At 39.4% G+C, this 16,591-nt stretch overlaps 1 protein-coding gene across 2 annotated transcripts in view; it reads left to right on the top strand.

Moving 5' to 3' along the window:
- The window catches only part of LOC309978882 (gamma-taxilin-like), a 60,747-nt gene that overhangs the window by 32,748 nt on the left and 11,408 nt on the right, over positions 1 to 16,591 (top strand). For both annotated transcript variants that reach the window (XR_014327150.1, XM_082865543.1), the window contains exons 4-5: positions 14,522 to 14,692; positions 16,179 to 16,373. Coding sequence is in view for 1 of the 2 variants with exons in the window: in XM_082865543.1 (XP_082721669.1) it covers positions 14,522 to 14,692; positions 16,179 to 16,373 (366 nt within the window). In the remaining variant the exon portion in view is untranslated. The remainder of the gene's footprint in view (positions 1 to 14,521; positions 14,693 to 16,178; positions 16,374 to 16,591) is intronic.

The raw sequence follows: 16,591 nt of genomic DNA, 5'->3' as shown, positions 1-16,591 counted from the left end.
GCTTGTCTGTAAAGGTTTTAATTACTCCATCAAATCTGAATGAGATCCTTGCTGGGTAGAGTAATCTTGGTTGCAGGTTTTTCTCCTTCATCACTTTAAAAATGTCCTGCCACTTCCTTCTGGCTTGCAGAGTTTCTGCTGAAAGATCAGCTGTTAACCTGATGGGGTTTCCCTTGTGTGTTATTTGTTCTTTTTCCCTTGCTGCTTTTAATATGCTTTCTTTGTATTCAATTTTTGACAGTTTGATTAATATGTGTCTTGGTGGGTTTCTCCTTGGATTTATCCTGTATGGGACTCTCTGTGCTTCCTGGACTTCATTAACTATTTCCTTTCCCATATGAGGGAAGTTTTCAACTATAATCTCTTCAAATATTTTCTCAGTCCCTTTCTTTTTCTCTTCTTCTTCTGGAACCCCTATAATGCGAATGTTGGTGCATTTAATGTTGTCCCAGAGGTCTCTGAGACTGTCCTCAGTTCTTTTCATTCTTTTTTCTTTATTCTGGTCTGCAGTAGTTATTTCCACTATTTTATCTTCCAGGTCACTTATCCATTCTTCTGCGTCAGTTATTCTGCTGTTGATCCCATCTAGAGTATTTTTCATTTCATTTATTTTGTTGTTCATTGTTGTTTGTTTCATCTTTAGTTCTTCTAGGTCCTTGTTAAATGTTTCTTGCATTTTGCATATTCTGTTTCCAAGATTTTGGGTCATCTTTACTATCATTATTCTGAATTCTTTTTCAGGTAGACTGTCTATTTCCTCTTCATTTGTTAGGTCTGGTGAGTTTTTATCTTGCTCCTTCATCTGCGGTGTGTCTGTCTTCTCATTTTGCTTATCTTACTGTGTTTGGGTCTCCTTTTTGCAGGCTGCAGGTTCGTAGTTCACCTTGTTTTTGGTGTCTGTCTCCAGTGGCTAAGGTTGGTTCAGTGGGTTGTGTAGGCTTCCTGGTGGAGGGGACTAGTGCCTGTGTTGTGGTGGATGAGGCTGGATCTTGTCTCTCTAGTGGGCAGGTTCACGTCTGGTGGTGTGTGTTGGGGTGTCTGGGGCCTTATTATGATTTTAGGCAGCCTCTCTGCTAATGGGTGGGGTTGTGTTCCTGTTTTGCTAGTTGTTTGGCATAGGTTGTCCAGCACTGTAGCTTGCTGGTCATTGAGTGAAGCTGGGTGCTGGTGTTAAGATGGAGGTCTCTGGGAGATTTTCACTGTTTGATATTATGTGGAGCTGGGAGGTCTTTTGTTGACCAGTGTCCTGAAGTTGGATCTCCAACCTCCGAGGCACAGCGCTGATGCCTGGCTGGAGCACCAAGAGTCTTTCATCCACATGGCTCAGGATAAAAGGGAGAAAAAGTAGCGAGAAAAAGTTAGTAGAAATAGGAAGAAAGAAAGAACAGCAGGAAGGAAGGAAGAAAAAAAGGAAAGAAAGAAAGGAGGGAGGGAGGGAGGGACGGTTGCAGGAAGGAAGGAAGGAAGGAGGGAAGGAAGGAAAAAAGAAAGAAAGAAGATAAAATAAAATAAGTTATAATAAAGTTATTAAGTTAAAAAATAATTATTTAAAAAAAAAAAAGGACAGATTGAACCTTAGGGCAAATGGTGGAAGCAAAGCTATACAGACAAAGTCTCACAGAGAAGCACACACATACACACTCACAAAAAGAGGAAAAGGGGAAAAAATCATAAATCTTGCTCCCAAAGTCCACCTCCTCAATTTGGGATGATTCTTTGTCTATTCAGGTATTGCTCAGATGCAGGGTACATCAAGTTGATTGTGGAGCTTTAATCCGCTGCTTCTGAGGCTGCTGGGAGAGATTTCCCTTTCTCTTCTTTGTTCTCACAGCTCCCAGGGGCTCAGCTTCGGATTTGGCCCCGCCTCTGCGTGTAGGTGGCCTGAGGGCATCTGTTCTTCGCTCAGACAGGATGGGGTTAAAGGAGCAGCTGATTCGGGGGCTGTGGCTCGCTCAGGCCAGGGGGGAGGGAGGGGCACGGAGTGTGGGGCAAGCCTGCGGTGGCAGAGGCCGGCATGACGTTGCACCAGCCTGAGGCGCGCCGTGCGTTCTCCCGGGGAAGTTGTCCCTGGATCCCGGGACCCTGGCAGTGGCAGGCTGCACAGGCTCCCTGGAAGGGGGTTATGGATAGTGACCTGTGCTCGCACACAGGCCCCTTGGTGGCGGCAGCAGCAGCCTTAGCGTCTCCCGCCTGTCTCTGGAGTCCGGGCTTTTAGCCGCGGCTCTCGCCTGTCCCTGGGGTCCGCGCTGTTAGCCGCGGCTCGCGCCCGTCTCTGGAGTTCCTTTAAGCAGCGCTCTTAATCCCCTCTCCTTGGTCACCAGGAAACAAAGAAGGAACAAAAAGTCTCTTGCCTTCGGCAGCTCCAGACCTTTTCCAGGACTCCCTCCCGGCTAGCCGGGGTGCACTAACCCCTTCAGGCTGTGTTCACGCCGCCAACCCCACTTCTCTCCCTGCGCTCCGACCAAAGCCCGTATCTCAGCTCCCAACCCCGCCCTCCCTGGCGGGTGAGCAAACAAACCTTTCAGTCTGGTGAGTGCCGGTGGGCACCGATGCTGTGTGCGGGAATCTCCCTGCTTTGCCCTCCGTACCCCTGTGGCTGCGCTGTCCCCCGCGGCTCCGAAGCTCCCCCCTCCGCCTCCCACAGTCTCCGCCCGCGAAGGGGCTTCCTAGTGTGTGGAAACCTTTCCTCCTTCACAGCTCCCTCCCACTGGTGCAGGTCCAATCCCTATTCTCTTGTCTCTGTTTTTTCTTTTTTTCTTTTGCCCTACCCAGGTACGTGGGTAGTTTCTTGCCTTTTGGGAGGTCTGACGTCCTCTGCCAGCGTTCAGTAGGTGTTCTCTAGGAGTTGTTCCACATGTAGATGTATTTCTTGTTTATATGTGGGGAGGAAGGTGATCACCGCGTCTTACTCTTCCGCCGTCTTCCCCTCGTCTCTGCATTTGTTATTAACTCCTGCATAATCACAGCTGCCAGTGCCAGTTGTCTTTGAGAAATAAATTTCTAGGTCTTGGTTTCTCAGTCTGTATACCAAACTGTAGCAGATTTGTCGGCTCTGATTTGCCCCTTGTTCTTTTTTTTCCTAGATGTTGGGGGTAGGAGTTTATTAATTAATTAATTTATTTTTGCTGTGTTGCATCTTCGTTTCTGTGCTAGGGCTTTCTCTAATTGTGGCAAGCAGGGGCCACTCTTAATCGCGGTGTGTGGGCCTCTCAGTATTGCGGCCTCTCTTGTGGAGCTCAGGCTCCAGACGTGCAGGCTCAGTAGTTGTGGCTCACGGGCCTAGTTGCTCTGTGACATGTGGGATCCTCCCAGACCAGGGCTCGAACCCGTGTCCCCTGCATTAGCAGGAAGATTCTCAACCACTGTGCCACCAGGGAAGCCCTGCCCCTTATTGTTCTGTAAGAAAGCCAGAATAAACCTTGCCTTCTGAGCACAGTGAAATCCATAGTATCTTGGACTGGGGGGATTAGGGCTTGGAAGATGGAAGGTATCTGAAAAGGTCCTCCCCTGCCCCGCCTTTCTCCAAGGAAAAACAAAGAATAAAAACTTAATGGTCTTTTGAAATGGCAATCTCCAAAACTCATGGCCACTTCTGTGATCAGTACTTCAGCTTGTATTTATTGAAAGCTGGTTTTCGCCTTAAGACCTTACTCCATTTTGGTCTTTTCTTCTGCGTGTATCTCAGTGCTTGTAAGTGGACCCTTCCTGTTTCTGTGTCCTCCGTTTATCTTAAGATTTAAGACAAATCTAGCTGTTCTGCTGTTCTTTTTGTTGCTGTCACTTACCAACTTTCCTGATCATTTCTCCCACACTGAATGCTTTTGCACTGACCCACTGTGGTCCCAGTAATTACGCTGCTTCTTCACTGTGAACAGTCCAGATGAAACTCTGGCCCTGGCCTTTTGTTTTCGTTTCTGTTGTGGTAAAATATACATGACATAAAAGTACTGTTTAAAAAATGTTTTAAATTGCTATTTAATTTTTTAAGGAATTGTCTTCTTCACAGGACCTGCATTCTTTTAGTCTTACAGTGCACAAGGGCTTCAGTTTCTCTACATTCTTGTCAGCACTTGCTGGGTTCCCCCCATGCCCCTGAGGAACTTTTTGAATTGTGGTTAAATATCTATAATATTATTATCACTTTAACCATTTTAAAGCAGTGGTACTAAAAACATTCACATTGTTGTGCAACCATTGACCACTGTCTTTTTCCAGAAATTTTCATCATACCCAAGTGAAACTCTATACCTATTAAACAATAACTCCTTATTCTCCTCTCCCTCAGCCACTAATTGCCATCATTCTACTTCCTATTTCTATGGTTTTAACTAGTCTTGGTATCCCATGTAAGTGGAATCATACGGTATTTGTCCCTTTGTGCCTTGTTTAGTTTACTTAGTGTAATATCTTTAAGATTTATCCTTGTCCTAGCATGTATCAGAATTTCATTCCTTTCTATCTAACACTGCGTTGTATGTATATACCACATTTGTGTGTTTGTGTGTGTGTGTGATTAGCAATAATTATTTACTTAATTATTTTTTAACAGATCTTTATTGGAGTATAATTGCTTCACAATACCGTGTTAGTTTCTGTTGCACAACAAAGCGAATCAGCCATATGCATAGACATGTCCCTATATACCCTCCCTCTTGAGCCTTCCTCCCATACTCCTTATCCCACCCCTCTGGGTCATCGCAAAGCACCGAGCCGATCTCCTTGCGCTATGCTGCTGCTTCCACCAGCCAACTATTTTACATTCAGTAATGTATATATGTTGATGGCTACTCTCACTTCGCCTCAGCTTCCCCCTCCCACCGCATGTCATCAAATCCATTCTCTGTGTCTACCTTTTTATTCCTGCCTTGCAACTATGTTCATCAGTACCATTTTTTTTTTAGCATTCCATATATATATGTTCGTATATGGTATTTGTTTTTCTCTTTCTGACTTACTTTTCTCTGTATGACAGACTCTAGGTCCATCCACCTCACTATAGATAACTCCATTTCGTTTCTTTTTATGGCTGAGTAATATTCCATTGTATATATGTGCCACATCTTCATCCATTCATCTGTCAGCGGACATCTAGGTTGGTACCATGTCCTGGCTATTGTAAATAGTGCTGCAGTGAACATTGTGGTGCATGTCTCTGTTTGAATTATGGTTTTCTCAGGGTATGTACCCAGCAGTGGGATTGCTGGGTCATATGGTAGTTCTATTTTTAGTTTTTTAAGGAACCTCCATACTGTTTTCCATAGTGGTTGTATCAATTTACATTCCCACCAACAGTGTAGGAGGGTTCACTTTTCACCACACCCTTTCCAGCATTTATTGTTTCGAGCTTTTTTGATAATGGCTATTCTGACCGGCATGAGGTGATACCTCATTGTAGTTTTCATTTGCATTTCTCTAATAATTAGTGATGTTGAGCATCTTTTCATGTGCTTCTTGGCTATCTGTATGTCTTCCTTGATGAAAGTCTATTTAGGCATATTTTGTTTGTATCACATTTATCCTTTGATGGACATTTGGATTGTTTATGTCTTTTGGCTGCTTTGAATAGTGCTGCCGTGAACATGGGTGTACAAACATTTGTTCAAGTACTCTGTTTTAATTCTTTTGTGTGTATTCCGAACAGAAGTGGAATTGCTGGATTATATGGTAATGCTCTGTTGACTATGGTGACTGCATGCCACTAGCAATGCACAAGGATTAAAATTTCTCCACATCATAGCCAACACTTGTTTTCTGTTTTTCTGGTAATAGTCACCCTAATGTGGGTATATGATTATCTCCTTGTGATTTTGTTTGCATTTCCCTAATGATTAGTGATGTTGTGTATTTTTGATGTATTGGCCATGAGTATGTCTTTAGAGAAATGTCTGTTCAAGTCCTTAGCCCATTAAAAAATTTTTTTTGTTCTTGAGCTTTAGGAGCTGTTTATATATTGTGAATATTAATCTTATATCACCTATATGATTTACAGATATTTCCTGCTTTTCTGAGGGTTGCCTTTTCATTAATTTGATGGTATCCTTTGATGACATTTTGATAAAGTCAGATTTGTTAGTGTTTTTCTTTTGTTGCCTTCGCTTTTGCTGTCAGACTCAGGAATCATTGTCAGATCCAATGTTACAAAGTTTTTTCCCCTAAGTTTTCTTCTGCGAGTTTTATAGTTTTGGGACTTACATTTAAGTCATTGATCCACTTTGATTTAATTATTGTAGTAGTGTTAGGTAAGGGTCAAATTCTTTTTTTTTTTTTTTTTAAAGAGCAAAGGATTTTTTTTTTTAATTTTTTTGCGGTACGTGGGCCTTTCACTGCTGTGGCCCCTCCCGTCACGGAGCGCAGATTCAGCGGCCATGGCTCAGGGGCGCAGCCGCTCCACGGCATGTGGGATCTTCCCGGACCGGGGCACGAACCCCTGCGCCACCAGGGAAGCCCGGGTCAAATTCTTTTTTGAGTGTTGATGTTCAGTTTCTTCAGCATCTTTGGTTGAGAGATAGTCCTTTCCCCATTGAGTGGTCATGGCACCCTTGTGACAATTATTTGACCACATATTTGAAAATTTATTTCTGTGTTTACTCTATTCCCTTTTTTGTCTTTATGCCAGTATCACATTATTTGATCACTCTAACTTTGTAGTAAGTTTTAAAATGAGCAAGTTTGAGACCTTCACCTTTGTTCTTTTTCATTATTATTTGGCTATTCTGGATCCCTTGAGATTCCATAGGATTTGAGGAGGAATTTTTCTACTTTTGCAAAAGACATCATTGGTATTTTGATAGGATTCCATTGAATCTGTAGATCGCTTTGGGTAGTATTGTGATCTTAATGATATTCTGATCGGTATAGCTACCTCCACACCTCTTTTGGTTTTGTTTACGTGGAATATCTTTTTCTGTCATATACTCAACCTGTTTATGTTTTAGATATAAAATGAATCTCATAGATAGTATATAGTTCAGTCGTGTTTATATATGTTTATTTATATTTTTCATTGAGATGTACAGCATAATGATAGATATGTATATATGTGTCAATATATAATGCAAAATGATCACCACAATAAGTCTAGTTAGCGTCCATCAACATATATAGTTATACATTTTTTTTCCTATGATGAGAACTTTAGATCTACTGCCTTAGCAACTATCCAGTATAAAATACAGTATTATTAACTATAGTCACCTGCAGTCACTTATCTGATAACTGGAAGTTTGTACCTTTTGACCATCTTCACCAATTATGGCCCCCCTCTTGGCTCCCTGACTCACTTGCCAACCACCTATCTGTTATCTGTATCTGAGTTGTTGTTTTAAAGATGCCACATATGAGTGAGATCACATGGTATTTGTTTTTCTCTGTCTGATTTATGTCACTTAGCATAATGCCCTCAAATGCCATTCATGTTGTCACAAATGCCAGCATTTCTTTCTGTTTTTGTAGGTGGATAATATGCCATTGTCTGTGTGTGTCTATATCATCTTCTGGCTGTTTATATCATATATATATGTATATCATGTGAGTGTATGTGTGTATATCATTGTAAAATTTAATTCATCCATCCTTGGACATTTAGGTTTTTTCTATGCCATGGCTATCCAGTTATGTGTTAGTATTTTGGGTTCCTCAAGAAAAACTTTCCCAAGTAGAATTTCTGGATCATGTAGTAGTTTTATTTTTAAATTTTTGAGGAACTTCCATACTGTTCTCCATAGTGGCTGCACCAGTTTACATTCCTACCAACAGTACACAAGGGTTCCCTTTCCTTTTCTCCACATCCTCTCCAATACTTGTTATTCTCGTCTTCTTGATAATAGCCTTTGAGCCAGGTGTGAGGTGATATCTCATTTTGTTTTTTGTTGGCATTTCCCTGAAAATTAGTGACCTTGAGGATTTTTATGTACCTGTTGGTTAGCTGAATGTCTTTTTTGTTTGTTTGTGCTATTGAATTGTTGAATTTGGATATTAACCCCTTATCAGATATATAATTGCAAATACTTTCTCCCATTCAGTAAGTTGCATTTTCATTTTGTTGATGGTTACCTTTGCAGCTAGTTCTTGTATATGATATAAGATAGGAGTCCTCTTTCATTCTTTTGCATGTGGCTGTCCAGTGTTCTCAACACCATTTATTAAAGAGACTCCCCTTTCCCCAGTGTATATTCTTGGCCCCTTTTTCATAGATTAATTGATCATAGGTGTGAGGGTCTATTTCTGGGCTCTCTGTTCTCTTCCATTGATCTGTGTGTCTGTCTTTATGACAATACCAAACTGCATTGGTTACTATAACTTTGTAATATAGCCTGTGATGCCTTCAGCTTTGTTCTTCTTTCTCAAGATTGCTTTGGCTATTCCAAGTCTTTTGTTCTGTACATATTTTAAGATTGTTCTAGTTCTGTGAAAAATGCCATTGGAATTTTGATAGAGATTGCACTGAATCCATAGATTGCTTTGGGTAGTATGGACATTTTGAACAATATTAATTCTTCCAGTCCTTGTGCATGGAATATATTTCCATTTGTTTATGTCTTCAGTTTCTTTTATCAGTGTCTCATAGTTTTCACTGCAGGTCTTTCACCTCCTTGGTTAAGTTTATTCCTAGGTATTTTATCTTTTGGATCAATTTGTAAATGGGATTGCTTTCTCATTTCTCTGTTAGTTTGTTAGTAGTATATAGACATGAAGCTGATTTTTATATATCAAATTTGTATTCTGCAACTTTACTGAATTTATATATCATTGGCAAATATTGACAGTTTTTCTTTTTCCAATTTCAATATGTCTTATTTTTTTCCTAATTGCTCTAGCTGGGACTCCTATTACCATGTTGATTGAAAGTGGTGAGAGTGGGCATCTTTGTGTTGTTCCTGATCTTACAGGAAAAGCTTTAAGCTTTTTACCACTGAGGGACATTTTAGCTGTGGGCTTGTCATATATTTGTCTTTCTTGTAATGACATACTTTCCCTGTAATACCCACTTGTTGGGAAGGTGGTTATTTTTTTAATTACAAAAGGATGTTAATTTTTGTCAGATGCTTTTTTTCTGTCTATTGACATGATGCTATGATTTTTATACTTCATTTGGTTAAGGTGATATATCACATTGATTGATTTGCAGATACTAAATTATCCTTGCATCTCTGAAATACATTCCACTTGATCAATGGTGTAAGATTCTTTTAATATTGTTGAATTTAATTTGCCAGTATTTTATTAAATTTTATATCTATGTTCAATAGAGATATTGACCTGTAATTTTCTCATAATATCCTGTCTGGTTTTGGTATTAGAGTAATGCAAGCCTCATGAAATGAGTTTGAACATGTTCCCTCTTCTGATTTTGGAAGAGATTCAGAACAATTGGTATTTATTTGTCAAATGTTTGGTAGAATTCATCAGTGAAACCATATCGTCCTGGATTTTTGTTTGTTGGGTGTTCTTTCATTACTAATTCAGTCTCCTTACTTGTAATTGATCTGTTCAGATTTTGTTTCTTTGTGAATCTCTTTTTAGGTTGAACGCTCCTGTGAATTTATCCATTTATTCTAGATTGTTCATTATTGGTGTATAATTATTCACAGTAGTCTCATAATCCTTTGTATTTCTGTGGCATTAGCTGTAATGCCTGCTCTTTCATTTTTAGTTTTATTTATATGAGTTCTGTTTTTTTCTTGGTGCATGCATGGTAGTCCTTTCAAACTACCAATGGCATTTTTCACAGAACTAGAACAAAAAATTTCACAATTTGTATGGCAACACAAAAGACCTCAAATAGCAAAATCAAACTTGAGAAAGAAAAACAGAGCTGGAGGATTCAGGCTCCCTGACTTCAGACGATATTACAGAGCTACAGTAATCAAGTCAGTTTTGTACTGACAGAAAAACAGAAATATACATCCATGATACAGGATAGAAAGCCCAGAGATAAACCCACACACCTATGGTCACCTAATCTATGACAAAGGAGGCCAGAATATACAATGGAGAAAAGACAGCCTCTTCAATAAGTGATGCTGGGAAAACTGAACAGCTACATGTAGAAGAATGAAATTAGAACACTCCCTAACACCGTACACAAAAATAAATTAAAAATGGATCAAAGGCCTAAACGTAAGACAGGACACTATAAAACTCTTATAGGAAAAACACTCTTTGACATAAACCACAGCAAGATCTTTATTGCCCACCTCCTAAAGTAATGAAAATAAAAACAAAAATAAACAAATGGGACCTAATTAAACTTCAGAGCTTTTGCACAGCAATGGAAGTAAGAAAGAAGACGAAAAGAGAACCCTCAGAATGGGAGAAAATATGTGCAAACGAAGCAACGTACAAAGGATTAATCTCCAAAATATACAAACAGCTTATGGAGTTCAATATCAAAAAAACCAAACAACCCAGTCAAAAAAGTGGATGGAAGACCTAAATAGACATTTCTCCAAAGAAGACATACAGATGGCCAGGAGGCACAAGAAAAGATGTGCAACATCACTAATTGTTAGAGAAATGCAAATCAAAACTACAATGAGGTATCACCTTACATCAGTCAGAATAGCCATCATCAAAAATTCTACAAACAATAAATGCTGGAGAGGGTGTGGAGAAAGGGAATCCTCTTTCACTGTTGGTGGGAATGTAAATTGGTACAGCCACTATGGAGAACAGTATGGAGGTTCTTTAAAAAACTAACAATAGAGCTACCATATGACCCAGCAATCCCACTCCTGGGCATATATATGGAGAAAACCATAATTTGAAAGGATGCATGCACCCTGATGTTCACTGCAGCACAATTTACAATAGCCAGGACATGGAAGTAACCTAAATGTCCATCAACAGAGGAATGGATAAAGAAGATGGGCACATATATAAATGAAGTATTAGCCATAAAGAGGAATGGAATTGGGTCATTTGTAGGGACTTGGATGGACCTAGAGTCTGTCATACAGAGTGAAGTAAGTTGGAAAGAGAAAAACAAATACCATATATTAACGCATGTATGTGGAATCTAGAAAAATGGTACAGATTAATCTATTTCTAGGGCAGGAATAGAGACATGTTGAGAACGGACATGTGAACACGGACGGGGGAGGGGAAGGGGAGGTTGGAACAAATTGGGAGAATAAGTTTAACATATGTGCACTACCACGTGTAAAACAGATAGCTAGTGGGAACCTGCTATATAGCGCAGGGAACTCAGCTGGGTGCTCTGTGATGACATAGATGGGTAGGATGGGTGGGGGTGAAGGGAGGTCCAAGAGGCAGGAGATGTACATATAGCTGATTCACTTCATTGTATAGCAGACACTAACACAACATTGTAAAGCAATTATACTCTAATTTTTAAAAAATTAGATCATCTTAATGGGATCCTATGTATGTGATGAGTTGTTTTTCCTCTTGTTGCTTTCAAGATCTGTCATTGACATTCGACAGTTTTATTACTATTTGTCTCAGTGTGAGTGTGGTGACTTTATCATTCTTAGAGTTTGTTGGGCTTGTGTATTCATATCTTGGAATCAGATTTGGGAAAGTTTTGGTCATTAGTTTTCAAGTAACCTTTCTGCCCCTTTCTCTCTCTCTTTTTTCTTCTTGGTCTCCCACAATGGGTGTGTTGGTCCACTTGATGGTGTCCCACAGGTACCTTAGCTCCTAGATCGTTCCTCAGTCTATTTTATTTCTATTTCCTCTGAGTTGATAATTTCTATTCTACAAGTTCACTGTTTCTTTCTTCTCCCTGCTCAAATCAGATTTTTAATCCCTCTAGTGAATTTCTTGTTTCAATTACTGTACTCTTCACTCCAGATTTTTTCTTTTGGTTCCTTTCTGTGGTTTCTGTCTCCTTATTGATTTTTCCATTTTACTTATACATTGTTTCCTGACTTTGTCTGCATCTTTCTTTAACTCTAGGCATTTTAACTACAGTTATTTTAAAGTCTCTGATAATTCTACCATCTGGTGTTTCTCTAGGGCAATTTGCTTGATTGGTCTTTTTCCTTTGAATGGGCCATACTTTATTTTGTTGTATGCCTATTGATTTTTTTGTAGTTGTTAAAAACTGGACATTTGAATCTTACGGTGTGGTAGTTCTGGATATGAGATTCTCTCTCTTTACCAAGGTTTGTTGTTTTGTTTAATTTTGTTTTGTTATTGTTGTAGAGTGTCTCTTTGTTAGAGATCAGCCTGTGATGCAAATCTAAGGTCTTCTCACGTCATCTTTGATCCTAGACTTGCATGGTGACTTTCTAAATTTCCCCAGATGGGGTTGGTTTTGCATGTTCTAGTGCTTAATGTCTCTTCAAAGGGGATAAAAAAGGATAAATGAAGGGGAAAATAATAAAATTGATCCTGTTTCCTTCAGTCCCCTACATGCTTCTTCACATGGAGGTGTTTGCAACACTGGTGGCCCACCTCTGTGTCTACCCTTTTATGATCAGGTGTATTTATAAATCCAGAGTCAGAACACAGATCCCTGACATTTGGAGGACTGAGTCTTCATTGCCTACCCTGGCTCATGTGAGTCGCTCCAAGAATTTTAGTATGGCCGCCTGCCATGGCACTGTGGAGTGGAAGAATAAGGACTACTACACTGCTTTTGGTTTAAATGAACCAAAATTAATTACAATTTACTGACCAAATATTTCTCTGGAAATTGCAAGCCTTTGAATAGACCTCAGAGTTCCAAAATAATTATATCAGTTTCTGTCAGTGTAGTTGTTGTTTAGATGTGGAGACAGATTCCTGGCTCTGTCCACTGTGCCATCTTCCCTGATGTCACTTCAGCTTCTTGTTCCTGACTACCTCATCACTGTGCCCTCCCTGGCTGTCCTCTGCTCCAGAGGTGAAAAGTCAAAAGATACTCTATTCAGACTGTAACCATTGGTGCAGCATACCTGTTGAAGTATTCCCATTGCAGTTGTTTTCTGTAACTGCTGTAGCTGCCTCTACATTCTCTGCTTTGTCTTTACCCATACCACCTTCTGTCTTTATGTCTGTTTTTTTCCCTTAGGTTTCATACATCATCATAATCAGTATTTCTCTTTGGAAATACTCCTTATCCCCTTTGTTCATTCCACCTGCCTGGTGTAATGCCAACTCTGGGTATCCAAAAATATAACTAGGCAGATGAAAATGCAACTGGATCTTCATCGCTGAAGATCATTTTAATACCTGTTTCTCTACAGTCACTATAGTATTATAAACGTGCCACAGTGAGATGATACCTTTTTTGTTAAATATTAATCCTCAAATTCCCTCTACCTCTCTGCAGTATATTTCTATAGAGAAACCATCAATCTGTCAGTGTCTCCACATCAAATAAATTAAATACAGGAACTTCCCTGGTGGTGCAGTGGTTAAGAATCCGCCTGCCAATGCAGGGGACATGAGTTCGATTCCTGCTCTGGGAAGATCTCACGTGCCGTGGAGCACCTAAGCCCATGTGCCACAACTAGTGAGCCTGCGCTCTAGGGCCCATGAGCCACAACTACTGAAGCCCACGCGCCTAGAGCTGGTGCTCTGCAGCAAAGAGAAGCCACTACAATTAGAAGCCTGTGCACCACAAAGAAGAACAGCACCCGCTTTCTGCAACTAGAGAAAGCCCACGCACAGCAACAAAGACCCAACGCGCCAATAAATAAATAACCAAACAAAAAAATTAATTGCATTTGTGCCCATCTTCTGGACGCTCATTCAGTCTTTTTAATCATTAATGTTTATTAATGTTTATTATTTCAACGTCAGTACCTAATCAATTCAGTGTAATATATCAGCTTCTGAGATGCAGTACCAGTATTTTTTTAAATTATTGTTACCATTGAAGAGTATAATTACAATAGGCACAATAGAGATTATACTAATCCTCTGGTATGTGAGAACTTTGGACGGGGAAAGAAAGAGGTTTAGTTACAGATAATTTGTATAGAACCTATGGAACCTGTTTAACCTACACTTAAATTAGTGTGCTCTGCTCATAGACCATAGTAAGATACAAAAGCAAGATTATTTTTTCCCTGCAGGAATTTCAATAAAGCTGTTTTTAGTAGCTGTAAATATTTTACCTGTAAGGAGACTTGATAGGTTTCTTGGATATGTTACTTTTGCACTTGGAGTATTTGGGTGAACGTTTATTCGTTTTGAAAGCTTTATTGAAATGTCTGTTAGCATAAAACAGAAGAATTTGCTCTAACTCTAAAATTGCCTTCTTTACTCACAAAGACTCCTGAGTGCTGCTTACCCTTTTCAACAAAGTGTGTTTCACATTTTTCTTTTAGAAAAATAAAACTCTAGATAGTGTTGAATCATAAGAAGTGTTCTTAAGAGATTTAGTTTTTAATAAAATAATAGACAATGAAATTGGTTTTCTTCCTGCATTAAATGATTTGTGTACTTTCTTGTGACATCTGAGTAAAAAAGTAAGAGAAAAAGTTCCATGACTATAATTGCTATTTTTCCAGTTTTAATTCAAAAGTTCTTACTTTCTAAACCTAAAGAAAGTGCTTATTACTTTTAGCTGGAGGAGAGCAGGAACGTTCAGAAGCAAGTGAAGATTCTGCAGAAGAAGCAAGCCCAGATCGTGAAAGAGAAAGTTCAGTTGCAGAGTGAACACAGCAAGGCTATCTTGGCAAGAAGCAAACTAGAGTCTCTTTGCAGGGAACTTCAGCGTCACAATAAGACATTAAAGGTTAGTTGGTTTCTTTTTCTGTTTTACAGGAGGTACTTAGGCTGATTTTATAATTACCCTGTATGTATTTGAAGTAAATCCTTGTGTCATTTGCTTTAGTGGGACTTAGTTACATTAATGGGTGCTGGTTGATAAATCCTGGGTACAATTGCTCTGGTAGATTAGGTTCCTGAGCAGACCAGTCTGTGGGGTCCTCAGAGACAAACTACCTTGCTTTTTATTTTGCTTGGGCTAATGCTGTGTGTGATGTCATTGTAAATCAAAGACTTTTTATATCTAACATTTGGTTTCAGATTCAAGGAAGAGCTCCTTACCTCATACTTGATCACAGGGAAGCTAGAATGTACTGATGTTTATGTCAATAATCCCCCTGCTTAGGAAGTTTAAGGCTGCCGCATAGTCTTCTGACCATTAATGTAGTTGATTACCATGTTTCCCCTGGATAAGGAATGAAATGGCTTGGCTGAAATGAAGAAACTTACAGACTTGAGTCAGAATGAGTTTAAAGGAAAAACATGTGGCAGAGCTCTCCTATGGATGCTAATTGGGTAGTTTGCTTTCTACTCAGTGCATTTTCAACTATTTAGTTGCTGAATACTTCAGAATACTAGTCATACCTGAGCTGATATAAAGGAATTAGTAAAGGAAGTGAAGGAAGAGGGAACAGGTATCAAAATTTGTATCAGTAGGGGAAGAAGGACAAAGAGTAGACTCTAGAAAGAATCTACCTCCTATAATGGGAACATGTCTGCCTTTAGCAATAAAGAGGTACAGTTGGAGTATGATTTTGATTGAGCATGGTTGATCTCTGATTACCCCTATCTCTGAAAGTCTCAAGGACCTAGAATATAGGACAACTCAAGAAATAATCATCTAGTGTGTGGGTATTTATTTTCCCTTTGCTTTTGAAACCTTGGATTTAGATATAGTAAAAGTAGATTTTTTTTCTTACAACAGGTCAAAATTTTGACTGAACTAATAATTGTTTAGGTAAAGGTCTTTTGGCATTTGAAAGAGTTGAAAGTAAGCTTTTTAAAATAAAGATTCCATTTGTCCCTTGCCCTTTAGGGAATGGAAGATGTGACTCAGAAAGTAAGCTGCTAAATGGGATATATATCACTTGAGGCTGATCTAAGAAGATGCTCTGCTTAACCAGTGAGGAGGATATTTGGCAAAATAATGTGGAAGAAGCACACTGTGTGGACAGGCTCCTCACTTGTACTGTAGTATAGTGATTATGTAGATGATCAGATAACACTTTATTTATAGCAGGGCAGTTTGTGTTTCTATGATTACTCTGTCTAGTTTGGAAAATCTGCTTGATTTTCAGTGAGAGCTTTCTGGCTGTAGACCAGAAGGGAGAAGATTTTAGTTCAGAAGTAACACTTTGGGCAGCATTATATGAACCCACATAGCGGCAACATCTTTTTTTTCAGCATTTGCGCTATAGTTTCACAGTATTAACAAAAAGATTTTGGTTAATTAGGAAGAAAATATGCAGCAGGCAAGAGAAGAAGAAGAAAGACGTAAAGAAGCAACTGCACATTTCCAGTTTACTTTGAATGAAATCCAGGCACAACTAGAACAACATGATGTACACAACGCCAAACTCCACCAGGAAAATATTGAACTGGGAGAGAAACTGAAGAAGCTCATTGAACAGTATGCACTGAGGGAGGAGGTAAAGATGTTTTCTGTGTTTAGACATCTTGTTATTTCCAAAAACTTTGTGCCACTTCTTACAAATTTTATTGTCACCGGACAGTTTTAGAACTTATGCATATTTATAGTGGAAGTCAGTGATTTCTTAGGAGAAGGTTAGGCACTATGTGAACTGAATTGGGATCATCACTTGATGTCCCAGGAGTCAGTGGATTTGGATATGTAAGGTAATTTCTA

Source organism: Leucopleurus acutus (assembly GCF_964270905.1).
Source record: "Leucopleurus acutus genome assembly, chromosome: Y".
In the NCBI taxonomy this organism is placed as follows: Eukaryota; Metazoa; Chordata; class Mammalia; order Artiodactyla; family Delphinidae; genus Leucopleurus; species Leucopleurus acutus.
This window is presented reverse-complemented; position numbering and strand designations above follow the sequence as displayed.